This window comes from Molothrus aeneus, chromosome Z, assembly GCF_037042795.1.
Source record: "Molothrus aeneus isolate 106 chromosome Z, BPBGC_Maene_1.0, whole genome shotgun sequence".
Classification (NCBI taxonomy): domain Eukaryota; kingdom Metazoa; phylum Chordata; class Aves; order Passeriformes; family Icteridae; genus Molothrus; species Molothrus aeneus.
This window is the reverse complement of record NC_089680.1, coordinates 53615591-53633363: the sequence shown is the minus strand read 5'-3', so window position 1 is coordinate 53633363 and position 17773 is coordinate 53615591. Positions and strand designations below refer to the sequence as shown.

Genomic DNA, 17773 nt, shown 5'->3' with positions numbered 1-17773 from the left:
AGTTATCCATAAGTAACTGCTGAAAGGCTTCTGAAGTCACTGCTCCAATAATGAAAAAATCTGCTAAAGCTAATTGTGCTAGGCTTAAGTTTAATTGCTTAATTTAATTTGATCTATGTCCTTCCTTTTGTGAAAGATACAATTGATTCTGTTTCCCGTGGCCCATTTCTGTACCTCTGGAGCAGTAAAGTGGTTGCCATTTTCTCACTGGGTGGAATTGGGCTTGGGTAAATACCTGAACCACTTCTTTAAAACTCTGTGCTTTTGCCTGTGCCTAAACTAAAAACTTCCACCTGGATTAGTCTGAACCTCCATATTTGAGGTGGTACTATATACAGCTTCTTCCTTCTCCTCATTTAAGTTACCCTGCTTTGATATTTTGGTTCTGATATATGGCACTATTTTGTAGCAGTTTGCTGATCCTGTCCATCATCTCTGGTTTCAGTTTTAATTAGTGGTGCAGAATCCAGATTCTACATCCTGGAATTCCTCATGAAAGATTGTCTCATACACATGAAGCTGAAGCTATGCTGGAAGCCTGCTAATATAACCATGTTTGACAGCAAACAGCCCTTCTGCCTTCAGCCTCTTTTCCTGATTGCTCTCAGCAGCAAGCAGCTCCCTCTCCTGAGGCCTGCTCTCTCTTTCCAGGAAACCTAAACCCCTTGACCAATAGGCAGCCCACTGCATAAGGGACCAGGACTCTTAAGGACCATTTATCTGTATGCAAACCTCAGATTCGCAGTATCCCTTGGCCTCCTCTTCTGCAGCTTTTTTCTGCTCTGCACCAACTGCTGCCTACACTTCTGTCTTTCCTATAGCCACTTCTCTGGCTTCAGCCTCTTCCACAGCTGCCTTTGTCGCCATGCCCAACACTCCTCTGGTTCTCTCCTTCTCCTCATCCTCATCCCTCACTACTTTTGATTCCTTCACTTGGGTGTGTCACTCTCTGTTTATAAAAATCAAGCAGACGAATCTTGCCTCTTCATTTCACATACTAATTCCTTATCTGAGCACTTGTGTAAGTCCTTGTACTCCCAAGTCCAACTTCTCATCCCTACTGTGGTACCCAGCACATCTCTCAGTATTTTCTCCTGCTTTGTAGCCTTGCAGAGCTCGAGGTGTAGTAAGTCTTTCTATATTCAGCAAAGATTCCAATTTTGTTCTTTCATTTTTCTCTCTATCCAGACATTTCTGGAAGTGGTCAGCCAATCTCGTGGATGTTTTTTTAAGAGCTCAACCAAGACTTTAAAATGCTTTTGCAGCCAAATTTTGCTGTCTAAATATTTTAGTAAAAAAAAGTCTGTCTCATCTTGCTCTCTGTATGAACATTTTTGTAAAGAAGTCAGCCAAACTTTATAGAAACGTCTTTCTATTTTTGCTATCTATACATTTTAGTAAGGAGTCATTAAGTCATTTTTATCTCTCTGTGTTTCCATCAGCATGACACATAGTACTCCCCATAGGAAGATGGGCTTAGGTCATACTTTCCCATAAAAAGGAAAGGGGTCCATGCTTGGAATTTCCTGAGCTGTCATGTCCTGCTCCTCCCTGTTTCTGATCCATCCTGTACCCCAGTCAGAGATAGCGATATCTGAGCCCATCCCAGCTAAAAATAGCTCAAGAGCTGTTAAGTCCCTCTCAGCCTCACAAGAGTCAGGTCCGTGATGCCAATTTATTGTTAAGCCATTGGTAGGAGTGTGATTTTTGTTGTAAATTCTTACAAGTCTAAATTATGAAGCCACCAGACTACGCGCTGGGGAGCTCTTGTGCTTTATTGTACAGTTGTTATAACTCTGGAACCCCCACTATTAGACTCCAAAAGTGTTGGCTAACAACCCATTCATTTTGTACAGTAGGGGGAAAAATCTGACAGCTGTGCTTTGCCCAGGCAAAGCAAGGGATGAGAGAAATTAAGGTGGAAAAGAGAGAGGAAGAATGAAGAAGTTCACTGTCTGTAGATTTGTGTAGTCAGTCCTGCTGCATGGATGGCCCAGAGCTGGGATAGCAAAATAAAGAAAGGGAAAGATACGGAAAAAGTCATGACAGAGGCCCAATGTGCTTCCTTTTATATTTAACCTGGTGCAGGCTCTTATGTAAACAAGACTTTTCATGCTGTTTTGTTTGTGCATCCACAGGCAACCTTTTGAGCCTTTCTCTGGGAAATCAGTTGGGAGGGACTGAACACAGGAGCAGAAGCTGGCTCAGAACACTGCTACTCCATCTCCATGGGACCCTTTGTTTCACTCACACTTTTCTTGTCATAACAGTCAGAATATTTGGGACAAAACGTGCTTATGCTTAGTCCTCCATGGAACTGCTTCTGGAAATACATCAATTTTTCTTTGGGTGAAAGATAGGAAGTTACAGAGTAGTCATGACTGCCTTTTAAACTAATCTTTAATTCACTGACTCACTAGTCTACTCTTAAGATTTGAATTGATAAATTCAAATCTAATAGAAATGAGGGTTGTGCGTGGAAAGCAAGTTGCACTTTGTTTCAAGGTTGTAACATGTATTTGGGACAAAAATAATTGTAGAAAGAATTCATAATGAACTTGAAACAGATTTCACATTTTGATGGCCCAGTTAGTTTTGCTTAGTAATTAATTTATTGGATCATAAACACTTGCTTATTTTAGGAAATTCTCGCTCACTTTTCACATCTTTGCAAAAAATACAGAGTTATGCTGGTTGCTCTGGAGTGCAAAAAAGATACAGTAAATTCTATTTGTTTTTTGCAGAAACTGTTACATTAGTCCTTCCTTACTTTTAGGCATCTGCCTTTGGCATCCTGGCAAGATCAAATGCATAAATATACACTGTCAGGGAGTTCAGCAGCAATAGAAAACAACTAAGTCTTGGAGGGAGATGGGTTGAGGAAGAAGACTTATTTCTCATTCATGCACATTAGGTCATAGTTTTTCATGCCCTGAATGTGATACTGAGAGACAACACAGGTTTATAAACTTGTAGCTTTAAGATGATGATGTGAGGAAAAAGATGAGCACTTTGCCCAAACTTTTCCTGAAAATTGATGTTCAGCAGTATCAGTTAGTGCTGATAACTGTATTGAGAGTTACTATGTGCTGCAGTTCCAAAAGTTATGGAATTAGTTTCCAAATTATCACTGATGTGTTCAAAGATCACAGGAATCAATTAGGCTGGAATAGACCTCAGAGAGCATTCAGTACAACCTCTGACTGAAGACCACCATGTCAGAATGTCACTCAGTCCCATGGCCAGTCTTTTCTTAAACATTAAACACCTCCAGGGATGGTGACTCCACCACCTCCCTGGCCAGTCCATCCAATGTCTAAGCACCGTTTCTGTGAAAAAATTCCTCCTAATGTTCAACCTAAACGTCCCCTGGTGGAGCTTAATATTAAGATTATGTTACATATCATAAGAAACATGGCATATCTTCTAAAAGATGCTTTAGGAAATTAGTTCAAGAATCTTGTGCTAAAGAGCCTTTTCTTTGCAAAGGGAGATAATCAGATAGTTTGGGTTTCCATTTAGGCTGCATGTGTATTCTTCTGCTTAATCTCATGTCACTTCATTTAGTTCTACAAGACCCTGACACACGGGCATGTTGAACACTATAATGAGATTTTATTAATTTGCATAGACCACAGACTTATTCTGGGGCTTTTTTTTTTTGCTTGTTTTGGATTCATCGTTTGGAATGTAGATACTTGATTTCTGCTAAGCTGTTACTATTTGGTGGAAGGACTTGGTCTTTTTTATTAAGATCCTAGGAGAAGCTTCTTGTAAAGATATATTTCTCAAGTAATAGATATTTGGAGGTTTTTTTTCAATCTGTTAAGCTGCATATTAATGCCACTTTCTGAGAAATGTAGGACATACTATCCACATGTTTTGGAGAAACATACTATTTTTTAGGTATTCCATCGTGTGTCTGTTACTTGATTTGCATGTTGGACTCTGGCCCTGTGGAGCAATACAAGATGTAAATATCCATATATGCACTACTGTAACCTGCAGGAGGTTTAGTTTTCTCTGTTTCTTAATTGCCAGTCATTTCAGAAGAAACATTCAAAATTTTTGTGTGGCTTGGAAGTAGTAGGGCTAGTTTGGCTGGTAGTAGGTTAGTGTATAGTTTTTAGCCTTTGTTTTAAATGTTGTTTTTGTTTTTAAATCAGGAGCCAATGAAGTCGAGAGCACCACAGCTACATTTGGAATACAGATTCTACAAGCAGCTAGGATCTGGAGGTAAAAAGCAGTATAATGCATTTTACTGTGATGAATCCAGGATCAATTTTTGGCTGAAGTTTTCTGGGTTTAGAGGTATAAATCTATTTAATAAAATGTTCCTTACTACTTAAAGCAGAAAAAACCCCAAGGAGTTAGTGAATTAAATTATAGTGAATAATAATAATTATAAATTCCATTATTCTAACTTTTTTCCTACTCGATAAAGTGTATCTATGAAGTCCTGACTTTTAAATAAATCCTACCTATCACAGCATTTGTCTGCATACAAGTATACCTTAAACTAAGACTATTCCCAGTACAACTCTTTGAAAAAAATACTGTAGGTCTCCAAACTGCTAATCTACTAATTGTGTATTTTGAATGAAAGTTGATGTGATGGCTTAAATAGCTTCAAATTCAGTTTTACTTTACTTCACTTCTACTGATACAGTATATATTGCTGCTTACTAGTTTTAAACCTCTTAAATACCTCTAGGAGAAGTTTAAATGCAGTTTAATATTTAAATTTCTCATTTCACTCCCATTGGTGCTTTTATACCCAGAAGTACTCTTATGGTGGTGGCCTGAATGATCCAATTGTCACCTTTTGTTTTTATAGGTGAGCGATACCTAAAACTTCTCACACAATTTTGTGCCTTTCACAAAAGTGCATATAATCAGTTAGGAAGATGTAAAGTTTCTTACCCTAGTAAAGTGAGTACAGATTCTCTAAATCAGCTATAATTTAGGAAAAAGAAATCTTTTGATATCTTTTCCTTGAAATTATTCCTAGAGTAGGTCATGTAACTATTTTTCCCATTTTTCTACTAATGTAGAATTTTATTTTATGAGTGGACTACTAACAGTGGTTTTCTACATGTTTATTCAGGGGCTTTTACATGTTTCTACATGTTTCTACATGTATGTTCAGGGTCTTTTTAGAAAAAGCAGCCTGGAATTTGTGCCAGTGATTTTGATTGTACTTAAGCTAGAATAAAATCCTACTAGTGTGAAAAGTCTCTGAAAAGAAATACACAATGAACATGCCCATACCACTTTGATTTTGTTACCTTGAATGTGTGTATGTCATGATGAATTTTAATACTTTTTAATTCCTATTTTCACCTTTTTCCTTAAAATTTGGGATCATATGGCAGCTCATCTGTGCTCTGACTGGACAGTGTTTCTCTGGTAGCTTTCAAAATTTCATGCTACTCTTTTAAAGACTACTTCTGGTGAAACAAAGTTTCTAATATGTTCAGTTAATATAGACCTTTTTTTCCAGGAATTTTTAGAGATTACTTTAGGCAAAACACAACTTCTCTTGTCAATTTCTCTTCCTAGATGGAAAATAAAGTTGTAGATAGGTAATCAAAATCTTGAGTCTCTATGGTTGCTGTTTGGAGAAAGTCATCACAGTATGGGTGTTTTTTTTGTAAGTAGTTATAAATTGTCAGCATACCATACACTAACATTGTGAAATAACTGATGAGTAGAAAGCTGAGATCTTAAGTGTTTAACTAATGGGGCATGACAACCCACAAGTTAGGTACATTACCTATCTGTGAATACAGAGGTGTAACTATCTAAAAGTGCAAAGGAGCTGTGTAGTGGAGGTAAGAATAAAGCTGTAATTTCTAGTTCAGACTGCAGAAGTTAGGCAGTACTTCTCAGAGGTAGGAACCATTACAGGAGAATTTATTGGGAAAATGTCTTAGTGAGTGTAACTATGTTTACTTTTTTATTTAGTGAATAAGACTGAGAACTGTGTTTAGTGTAAAAACATAGTGAAGTCACAGCTATCCTTCTTTACTTCAGATATCATTCAATTTTCTTAATCCTATTTGCTGGTTGCAACAAATTTTATCTTTTTCTCTGATGTCTTGTTGAAGTACTGAAAGGGAGAGTTGCCTCTCTGATTCTTTGCATGAAGATGAGGTTACCTTTAGGGTGAAAATGCGAAGATAGAGCTGGTGACTTACTAAGCATCATCAATATTTATGAAAAACTTTGTTACAGACCTCCTTTGTTTTTGCAATAACCTGCTTTTATTCAAAAGTGAAAGCCTCTCCCAGCAGAGAGCCTTGAAAGCTCCTTTGTGGGCTTTTCTCAGGCTCTCCACTTGAGGCCTATTTTAAGGGGTTTTGTGACAAAGGCTCATTATGAAGAAAGTAATTTTCTTTTTTCTATCTACATAGAAGTTAAACAAAGATTGCTGATTCCTTATCTTCTGGCAGAAGTCACTTTTTCTATACTTTTAGGAGTTGGGCCCTCAAGCCGAGAAGTTATATGGCCTGTGATTTTCAGAAAAATCTTTGTAGCATTATGTAGTTTCTGTTCTCATGTAATCTGGTTTTAGTTTACTGATTTTTTGTGACGTGCATATTTACTGTGAAACATAGATTTAAGTAATTTTATCTCATGAACAGTTGAAAACATAGTTTTGGAAAGTTGATCCACTAAGTGATAAATTCAGAAAGCAAGTATGTAAACCTCCTATGTAAAACAGGAGATAGTGAGTGGAAAAAAAACTTTCACCAGGTCTATCCATGTAGATAGTATTGCTTTATGGGCAGTGGTCGTTCTTTGATCAGAGAGAGAATGGATTGAAAGAAGTGGTCTTCAGTATGCAAGTTACAGAAGAGTCTGTCATAGGAGATATAAAAATTGCTGCCATTGCTGGAAGAAATTTGTAATACAGCAATTGTGAAGAGAGAAGGTTTCTCTGATACACAGTTATGCACCATACTAGAAGTTACAAATGTCTCAAGCTTTCCATCTTCTAAGCTTCTAAAAATCCATATTTGTAGGCTTTCTTACAATGAAGTAATCTTTTTCTTAGCTGTTTTTGTTTATTTGCACCAACTTTTGGCCTATAGCTTTATAACTGTGTGGACTGTGTAGTTTGCATTTAATTGTACTGAATTGTGCTTCCCTTTGTTCTCCTCATGTTTACATGTATACTTATGTATTAATAGCAAGTGATTACTAAACTGGTTTCAGAAGCAATCAGTGAAAAGGGAGTTGTACTCCCAGTCTTGTAAGGAGAGCCAATATTTTCTATAAAAACCCCATGGTTTTCACGAATAAGAGCTACAGATTCCATAGTTTATGCTACAAATTGACTTAGTGTGAAATAATTAATTGGCATAGTGTAAAATAACCTGAAGCTTAAAGGATAAAATTCTTTTAGGCCCTGTGAAATCCTCCTTGACTTGGAGGTGGCAGGAGGAGGAGGAAGAGGCGTTAACATGTGAATGAATACTTCTAGAAGAAAATGAGGTTATTTTCTGGCAATATCATCCTGAAAGCAAGTAAAAAAAATGTTATTGTGATTACAGATTATTTTACCTTCAAACCTTTTTTAATGGAGCATCCTTGTACTTCCTCTAATCTTGTAAGCATCCTTGGTGAAAAGAGGATTTTGAAATGGTTTGTTTTCTAGGTATTTCCTTATCTGCAGCCAGTATTTGTCAACTAAGTCTATTTATTTATTTTTATAATATCTTTTTTTCTTGCTTTTCTAATAACCTTGTAGCTTGGGATTTTTAAAAATATATATTTGTGTTAATCTCTCTGCTAAGTCATGTTGTTTTGTGTCTTGAATGCCATGAAAATGGAAAACATGCTTAAATTAAAAAAGGATCAGAGGGTTCTTTTGTAGTTCTGCTCACTGAGAGAACAAGGAGAAAATAGGCATGAAATATGATAGATGTGCAGTTTTTATACACAAGACTTTGGAACTGAGAGTATTAATTCTCTGTATTTAATAAAAAGTGGTTTTGTCTTGCATGAATAAGAATTAACATTTCAAAACTGGATTCCTTTGGAGACGATCTGCTCAAAAAGAAGGCCTAAATGTAACTTTGCTCTTAAGTATACTCTTTGCAATGCCTGTGAATGTGCAGTAACATGTAGGTGTTTGTCAGGAAAAAAAAGTGAAGAATCTTTCTTAAAGAGGAAATACTTTCAGTGCTTTTGGGCTTTTAAAAATGATTTTAGTTTTTCAGGGAAATGGACCTCAAACTTATTGAAAACAACTTTTAAAATTACTTCAAAGATGTGGCTTATTTTATAGTCTCATCATTATTTAGCTTTCATTTAAGTTTTATGTACTAATAGAGATTTTTATGAAAATTACTTTCCTTTTTCTATGATAATTTTGTAGTTTAGTAACTATGAGGGTGTTTTCCTCAGGGAGTTTGAGATCATTAGTCAGTATGCAGAATTTCTAGTCAATTGAATGGGGAACATATGGATGGAATTTAGAATCTTTTTGCTTCTGATAAATTTTGTTTAATGTGTATTTTCTTAATATGCAGATATGAGATATAAGAAAACTATACTATCATACTCCAAATAAAATGCTTGCTGAATTCTTACCTGAAATTGCGTTAAAGCTTTTGGAATTAATAGAAAACAGTTTTGTATTTTTTGATTTTTTAATTAATCTTCTATGCTATCAGGCTTTCTTTGCATGATTAGAAGATAAGGTGTAGGTGTATTTCGTGCACCATGCTGCAATTTAACTGACAGATAGGTATGGTTCAGTTTCCTTTTGCAGAAAGGAGTCTGTAAATGAAAAAAGTTATGTGTTGCATGTTGAAGAGCATAAAAACGATTTAGCTTTCATTGTCTGATTTTTCTAACCTCTCTTAATAGATTGGTCATTATCATAATGACTGGGAGCTTTTGCAAGTGCCTGAGAACTCATTTGTACTTACTTACCTGACAAGTGGAGCAAAAGAATGGCAAGCAGCTTCTACTGCTTAAAGTGAATTAGTAGAACTCCTGTTTGTAATGCTGTTGTTAGAACAGACTTAGAACAGTTCTTGTTTAACATAGCAGCGAGGAGCATTTATTATTAGATTTTATTTTTTTCATTTGAGGTAATTTTTGAGGTCACAGATCTCAAAACAGGTCACAGATCTGTTCAGCAGTGGATTAACCTACTGGTAAAACTTCAGACAAGGCAGATGCTCAGTACTGTAAATCAGGTTTTATTTTTCTTAACTTTTGGACATCTGTTCTTTTAGCTGAAATCTAGTTAACTCTTCCACTTGAAATACTGGAAGCCATTCACTTTTCTTACAGGATCACTACTATTGACTAGTCAATGTATAGGATATACATTTGTGTACAGTAGGAAAAGGTGTTTTATTTAAGAAGGTCATTGCCATTATGAAATGAGTGCTAAGTGTTGCATTCTGTACCTGAACCATTGTGATTTGGTACCAACATTCATGTGACGTGGTCTGTAGTGGTATCTAAAAATATGGTTTTCAGTTTTGAGATCATGCGGAGCTGCCTTTGACACAGCGGAATCACAGTACTTGGACAGCTGTAATTACACAGTTACTGTTGGATTAGTGATTCAGGAGGATTTCAGTGTGGGCATAATGTGGTTTTGGGAGATACAGAAATATTCCCATACAGTAAGTGGAGTCTGCTCACCATTTTGTAGTCAAGCTCAGGAGAATATTTATTGTGGCATTTAGAGCATGTCCGGATTCACCAAATTTTGGTTTGGCAATGTAGCAGAGTGAGTTTGAAATACTTTGAATTTCTGATTTTGAGAGGGGGCAGAGTACCCTAAGGCAAGAACACTTCTTTGTTATGAGGTGCCTTATAGACAGTTTAATATGGACTAGTAGGTTAGACATTGCTGTTTATGGTTTTCTTTTTTGTGTTGGAAATGTGTTTGATGGGCTGAAGGCCAAGAATGAGGTTCAGTTCTCAGTGTCTTTAGTGTTTTTTCCTCTCGGTAAAGACAAAAATGTTAAAGGTGAGAAAATGTGTTTCTTCATTTAATTACAGTTCAGACCAGCTTTAGCTGGTGTGTAAGATCTGAGTGTTCGGTGACAGCTATTTATTATTTTCGTATAGCTATATTCAGGGTATGGAATCTCTGAAGCAGATTTTTCTGGTGAAAGACAAGCTATCTTTTGCATTTAAGAAGTTACAGGAGACTTACACTGTCACTGTGAAGGCAGTAGGATCTCAGATTGCTAGTGATACCATGTCTACTTCATCCCCTTGGCCATAGCCACCTTGCCTTCCACTTTAGCCTGTGGGAGAAAAAAGAACCCAGCATGATTTCATTGTGGTGCATCAGCATCTGTGTTTTGCTATAACTCTTCCCAAGACAAAAATTTCAGTATAATAATTTCTTAATTTCTTTCTCAGTTGATAGACTGTAATGTACTTTACTAGATTGATATTCTATCATGCCATGAGGAAGTGTCTCAATAGCAAGTCTCCTTGAGTGTAGTGCTAGAAACAAAGCACTACAGCTAGATTATTGTGTCAGGTGATTATTTTTGTTCATAGATCTTCTAGAAACAATTTAAAATGACTTATGACTTTGTGTTATTCAAAATATTTTGGGATTGATGTCTTGCTGCTATTATAGGATAAACATTATGAAAGTTACAAAGGTTTGAAGCGAGTTTACAGGAAAACACAAATGTGAAGTGCAGCTATATTTAATTGGATGTTCCTACTACTTAGTTAAAGCAGTAATAATTTACTGGAACTTCAGATTTTAGGGTATTATTTAATTTCTAAAACAAGGGTGTTATGTTTCTAATGATCAATGACAACGTATATTGAAGACAAAATCTCTAGCCGTAAACTACAGAGTTAGGAAGTAGGTGAGTTCAGGGTAGTCCTAGTTTACATATCTAAATAAAGTGAGTTTTATTAGTAACTTCACGTGAATATTGCTTTGAACTATGCTTCTAAGTAGGTAGATGAGAATTTGGTCTTAAACTGATGACTGTTTCTTTAATTCATTTTTTTAGTTACGCTGTCCTGCTTTATTACTTCTGTTGTAATTTGACTGGCATTATTATGCTGGGGAATCAACAATAAGCAGTTAGTTGAAGTGGTTGGTAATCATGATAAAGTTAAAAAAACTAAACATGCAGGTAATCTTAAAAAATAAAGCTCTTAAGCTTAATTTAGGAATATAGTATTAGAGCACTTAAACTGAATCAAATATTGAATCTCTTGACTGTAGAGGAATCTATTCATAGGCACTGTTAATCTGTGTACTGATGACTGCTGCAATTGTATCATGAGTTGTTTGGGGAAAACTCTGACTCAGTTTTGAGTTTTTGCTGCTGATCTGCTTCCTTTCATAGGAAAGTTGAGCTACTCATTTATTAATGTGAATATGCTAATGTTTATGTGAAAAAACATAAATGGATGGTAATGCCTAATTTATTTTTTAAGTGTAGTCCAACAAAATTATAAATATGTTGCTTGCAGTTTTTCTTGTTTTATGCCAATCCTTTTCTAGGATTTAGTCTAAGGACACGTACAGGATTTTCTGAATTTAAAGTAATTTTTCCCCCTGGAATAAGTGTAAGAGATCTGATAAGAATCAGATGGCAGCTGCATAATAGAGTTACATGATAATGTTTCTGAGAAACAGTAGTTACTGGCCATAGGAACCCTGGCTGTAATCAAAAATGTATGTTGATTTTGTATTGTGACATGACACAGATTTCAGAGATTGGGCTTTGAAAGGCATACAATAGTTGTAATTGTGAAAGGAAGCTTGATAAGACAGTTCAGTGAACAAAGTGAATGTTAGATAAATGGATATTTGATTTAATCATGATTACAATAAAATACATCTCTAATTCTGTTTTAGTTATTTATTACTAAATAAATAACTATAGAAGATTTTTCCTTTTGAAATAGATCTAGTTATTTTATTACTGTTTCTTCTTTTTGCAAACATATTCTTATATTTGTAAGTAAGAGATGTAGTCTGTGTTGTGGTGATATAGTGTCTCATTCTGTGTTTAGAGTTTTATAGTTCGTGGCTGATCATGATTTCAGTGGCATTCAGGTGCTATGTTTCCAGAGACTGTGTGACCTTCTGTGTGTGCTGCTTTGGCTCAAGTCAGAACACACTACTGTAAGTTTTATAATCGCTTCCTTTCATAGGATTCAAACCAGATGCCATAGAATAACTAGGGAATATTTGTGTTTGTGGCAGTTTGTTAATTTGTATCCTTGACAAGAGTACTAGTATGACTGTGCTGTGAAAGACAACTGTTACTGCAAATCTTCCAGCTAGTTTAAAGTATTTGGCTTATGTCCAATGAATTGCCACATATGAAAATTAAGACTGCAAATAAAAGGCAGTGTGATATAAGAAGCTGAATACATGACACCATGATCTGCAAGAGCGGTCTGGTGTATTTTATTGGCATGTGTCTGATTGAACAGATTCTCAGCAATAGGGTATAATGCAGATACCATCAATCTGTTTCTTGATTGGTTTAGAGAAAGCTCTAAAAGGAATTGGTATTACAAGAAACTGAAAAACACTGGAAAGCTACTTACTAGCTTAATAGCTTTACAAATTTAGATTGTATTGTATAAAGACATTTTGCTAAGAGACAGTGCAAAATTAAGTCAGTGATAGATGAGGTTAAATGCAAGTGGTATTGCCATTGACCTGTATGTTACATTTTCCTTTGGCTGTCGCTGCTGCCTGTTTATCAAATTAGTTTTTTTTTTCCTGAATGAGGACACACACCTAAAATAATTGAAGCTATGACATAATATCTGTGTGGAATTTTTTCCTTAAAATACAAATGTGTTTGTGCTAGTCATGTATATTGCTAGAGATAACTGAACAACATGCAGTCTCAAGCTTATATCAGGTTTAATGATGAAGTTCTTCAGGAAGACAACCAAGATGGATAATGGTCCAAAGCAGAAATAGCTTATTATTTTCTTTGTTTTAAAGAGATTCGGCAGATACAGTTTAATCTACTAGTCATGTTTTCTTTGTTCTAATACTTTTTTTATCCTTTCATAGTTGTAGAGGAAGTCAGATACGTCAGTTTTAAAAACTTTCTGGACATCATGTACATAAACATGGTGGACTAAAGTATTTGAATGAAAATTAAAGAGTATAATCCATAAATTCCCAGAACTATTTTAGGGGTCTCTCTTTGCACCCCTGCCCTTCCCATTTCACCTTCTCAGTGGATAGTCAAGTACTTTTTGAATGTTTGGACTTGATTTTGGAGAGCAGAGGTGTACAGCAGTAATGTTTTAGGTGGCTAATGAAAGCTAACTTTTATAGAAGAAACCGGAATCCAAGTGATGCTCAAATAGTTAATTTCCAAGTCAAGACTTCTTTGATTTTTTTCAAGAGTAAAATAGGATTAAAATCATACTGGCTTAACATGGATTTAGAAATTTATGACAGGAGAATCACCTAAGTATTGTAGATTACTTTAGTCAATTGAGCCCATTCAAATGAAAGTGTTTTTTACTTGTCAACAAGTATAAATATCTAGGCATAGGGAAATATGATTGTACCTTAAAAAATGGTTCTATTTTAAGAGTTTTAAACCTAGAAAGAAAAGATGTTTAAATGTTAAAGTAACTTAGGGGGAGTATGTGAATCTACTTTTTTGGCCAAAAGTAAGTTTCCTTTTTGATGGAAGAAGAGGAAGTTATATGTAACTTTTAGTGGCATTTATGTGACAATCATTGAATTCTGCTTATAACTGGGGAGGGGTACTACTTTTTAAAAAGGATTTTTAAGAATGGGGAGAAGACCTGTCAAGGTACTAGAAAAGATTGAATGGTAATCAAATTAATTGTTAATCAAGAAACTGAAGACCAGTGGCTTCTTTAAATTCACTGCAAGACAACTGGGATGCATCTTAAAAGCTCAACGTATTTCCTTCTTTTGTTCTTCAGTGGTTTGAGCTAGAGTAATTCAAAATGGAAATAAAACACCTCCTCTTAATTGGTGATTAGTAGTGGAATATCTTATCAACAAAATAGGGGTTTCTTAAATTTCTAAAAATCAGAGTTTCTTTGTTTTTAGCTTAACCAGTATCTCTTAAAGCTTTATCTAAGAGAGCTTACATTATCTGTCCATAGTGGGAGGAAAAGCCTCATATATGTTTTTATTAGTAACATGTTACTTTCTAACTTCTGGAGATTTAGAGACATGGAGAAAGAATGTAAGTAGCAGAATGACACCCGCTTATTGCTTTTAAGCAAAAGTATTAAGAGTGCTTTAATTAAGAACCAAAGCCCTGAACTTCTAGTACTTTGAACTGTTAATATTAAATTATTTTATCAACATGGGTAATTTTAGACAGGATGCTCCATATGCACTGCAGAGGTTTTTACATGTTAAACACAGTTTTGGGACGTTTTGGAATTCTCATCTAATCAGAGGATCAAGTGTTTTAGGTATCTTTCTGATAATTCAGGATGATATTTTTAAATTGAAGAACACTATCCCATATCTTATTCTGATACAGAATGTAATATGATCAGTGCTTCTTCATTACTAGCAATAAGCTACTCCTGTGAAGTCTTTCTGAAGTGGGTATGATTATGCATTTTAAGTATATTAGTATAGAGATGAGTGTGATGATACATATTGAAAACCAAATTGTAGCTCAAGTCTTCTGAAAACTGAACAGCTGGATTTTTAGGGGTTTTTCTTTAAATATTTTGACTTGTAGGAAAAGAGATTAGTGAAAAACCTCTTTAAAATGGTGCTTTGATTTCATGTTAATTTTGCTAAAACAGTAATTGTTACATAATTTTTTACCCAAAGCTGTAGTCAGTACATTGCAAATTTGTGCCCTCAGTGTGTCTCTATAGTAAGGTATGAAAAATTGAAGGCTTTATGCAGAAAACACTTAGAGTTAGGGTTACATTTGACCTACAGAGAATGAAGTTGAAATCCAGTGTTTCATTAAGGTGTTCTGAAAAGGTTTGGTACTTCTGTGTAGTGCATTATTGAAAGATTGGACACTGTAGAAAAAGCTTGCATGAAAATGATACATTTTCAGTGTATTAAATATTTGGAATAAATGAAGCAGAGGATGTGTACTAAAGAACAAAAACCCAAAGATCTGGAATAACTTGCTTCCCTAAGCAAACAAAATTTATTCTGCTGAATGAGGAAGATGTCCCGTGCATGTGAAAAAGTACAACATGAGTAGAAGCAATTATATCAAGTTATTTTTAGTTAAGTAGACACACAATGCATATTCTACAAAAAGGTGGAAGTAAAATTGGATCATAGGGCTTTAATTATTTGTATTTTCAAAATTCTGGATTGCCTTTGTTCCTAAGGCAGGTGTTCATTTAAAACGATAAAGTCCAGACTGAATGTATCATTACACTCTTGCGTTCATTAATAGCTTTTCGATTTTTTAAATTATTTCTCTAGATAATAAGGTGCTTTTATTCCTAAAGGTAGAAATGGCCTTAATTTAAGAAGTTTAATTTAAGTATATTTTTTTTGTACAAGAGCTTATTTAAAGCCTTCTTAGCATTTCAAAACCCTGTTTCAATTTATGGTTACAAAACTAATAGAGAGGTTCTAATTTTAACTTTTTATATAAATCTTGATCTTTCACAAGTCAAATATGTAATAGTACCCTTTTCATTAAAATGTTTGTGACTATCTTCAATATTCCTGTTGTGTCTTTTACCTGTAGTTTTTATGAGGTTTATTTTTGTTTCTATGTGAAAAATGTATTTTTAACTTATGATCGACTTGAAATTGGGTAGGAATTATACTGCTATGTACCTTAATCTTAATCCCTTATCATTACTTTGTATTTTCATTTTACAGATGGAATACCTCAGGTTTATTATTTTGGCCCATGTGGCAAATATAATGCCATGGTGCTAGAACTACTTGGACCTAGTCTGGAAGATTTATTTGACTTGTGTGGTAGGACATTTTCTCTTAAAACCGTTCTTATGATAGCCATTCAGTTGGTAAGTAGAATAGATGTTAATTTGAGTGTTCACTAGAATAACTATATTAGTCTTCAATGGATTAAATGCTTACTTCACTTAGGAGATTTGCACTTCAGTTTTAAATTGATGTTGGTGGTATTTAAAATTCTTGTCATACAGTTTAAGCAGGAATACTCTTAGATTACTTTCATTTACTTTATTTCAGTTTTTCAAGTCATTTAGTGAATGTAATTACTTGTGCTTTCTGCGTTCTAATCACAATCTAAAATCATAAATTTTGATATACTCTTTCAAAAAAGAAAACCTTAAAGAAATAAAAGTAATTTTAGCCCACACAAGCAGTTGTATTATGAGACTCCTAAATAGCATAAGTATTTTTTTCCTGGGCATTCTTATAAGAAAGCAAACAAACAAATGAAAAATTCCCCAAATTCTTCTAGAATTTATAGCACAAAATTATTAAATGAAGAATTATTCTCTTTTTTGATGATTCCTTATTTGGTTCTGACTTGAGGGTGAGTGGAAGTGGAAAGAAGGACAAATAAGGCTGTACAAATTTACCAGATTTCCACCTCCCTAAATAGTGATATTTTTTACCCATAGTGGTTAAAAATAGCTGTTTAAAACATGATTGTAGTTATATAACAGACTCCAGCTACAGACATACAGACGTACAGACACGTTGAACTTATTTATAGCCAAGTTCTTTTTTTTAAATGCTCAAGTCCTCACAAGTCCAGAGATCAGCTTTATGTAATACTTCCTGTTCTTTTTCTGAATGTGGAAATTTTGATAGAAAGCAGTCCAGCTAGAATGCATAGTGATGAGCTTTCAGTGCTTCTCTCAGTTATATCTTTAATATGTAATAGATCAGACTTTGCTGCTTACTGCTTGGTGACATAATTTCTGGTTTTACTTTTCATGTACACAAAACATACTTGTGCCAGCTGTTTTGAGAGGCAAAAACTTCTGTTGTGTGCAAGATTCATGACTAATGTCCAGTGTGAAAGTTTCCAATACAACAGTTGATGTATCTGCTTTGGAAAAGTGTACAATTTTCGTTGACTTTAACTGGGAGATACTTCATTAAGAGCAATATTGCTTTCGTTTTAAGATATTAGGAGGGGTGATTTCTTCTATGTATAAAGCCAATATAAGATATTTAGCTTCTGACACATTTTAATGTGGCAATCTGAAGCTTAAATTAAACTTCCTTGTCTATTTTTTTTTCTTTTATTGAAGATTTCTCGTATGGAATATGTCCATTCAAAGAACTTGATATACAGAGATGTAAAACCTGAGAACTTCTTAATAGGACGACCTGGAAGCAAAACCCAGCAAATTATTCACATTATAGACTTTGGTTTAGCAAAGGAGTACGTAGATCCAGAAACAAAGAAGCACATACCATATCGAGAACACAAGAGCCTTACAGGAACAGCTAGATACATGAGTATAAATACACATTTAGGAAAAGGTACGTGTGCTTTTTAAGTACAGAAACAGCTGTGGTTTGTCAAAAACCATCTTGCTTTCAAGTAACAGTTTTTGTCAGTCCGTAGTCATTAAGAACTACAAATTTTGTGTATTGTGCAAAATATAGTTTGGCCTTATGGAAATGCTGTTTATGGGAATAATCTTTTTTGAATTGCTAATCATCTTGATCATGTCTTGGGAATTGTCCTCTTTGTTAGCTTTCCTTAAAAGAAAGATGTGGTGTATCTTTTTGTAGCATAATACCTTCACATTATAAGTATACCATGGCAGGGTGAAGTGTCCA

The 17773-nt window shown here is 34.7% G+C and overlaps 1 protein-coding gene across 4 annotated transcripts in view; it reads left to right on the top strand.

Moving 5' to 3' along the window:
* Positions 1 to 17773, top strand: part of CSNK1G3 (casein kinase 1 gamma 3) — a 69713-nt gene that overhangs the window by 25031 nt on the left and 26909 nt on the right. For all 4 annotated transcript variants that reach the window (XM_066569048.1, XM_066569045.1, XM_066569046.1 and 1 more), the window contains exons 5-7: positions 4167 to 4236; positions 15863 to 16011; positions 17236 to 17470. In XM_066569048.1, the coding sequence (XP_066425145.1) occupies positions 4167 to 4236; positions 15863 to 16011; positions 17236 to 17470 (454 nt within the window). The remainder of the gene's footprint in view (positions 1 to 4166; positions 4237 to 15862; positions 16012 to 17235; positions 17471 to 17773) is intronic.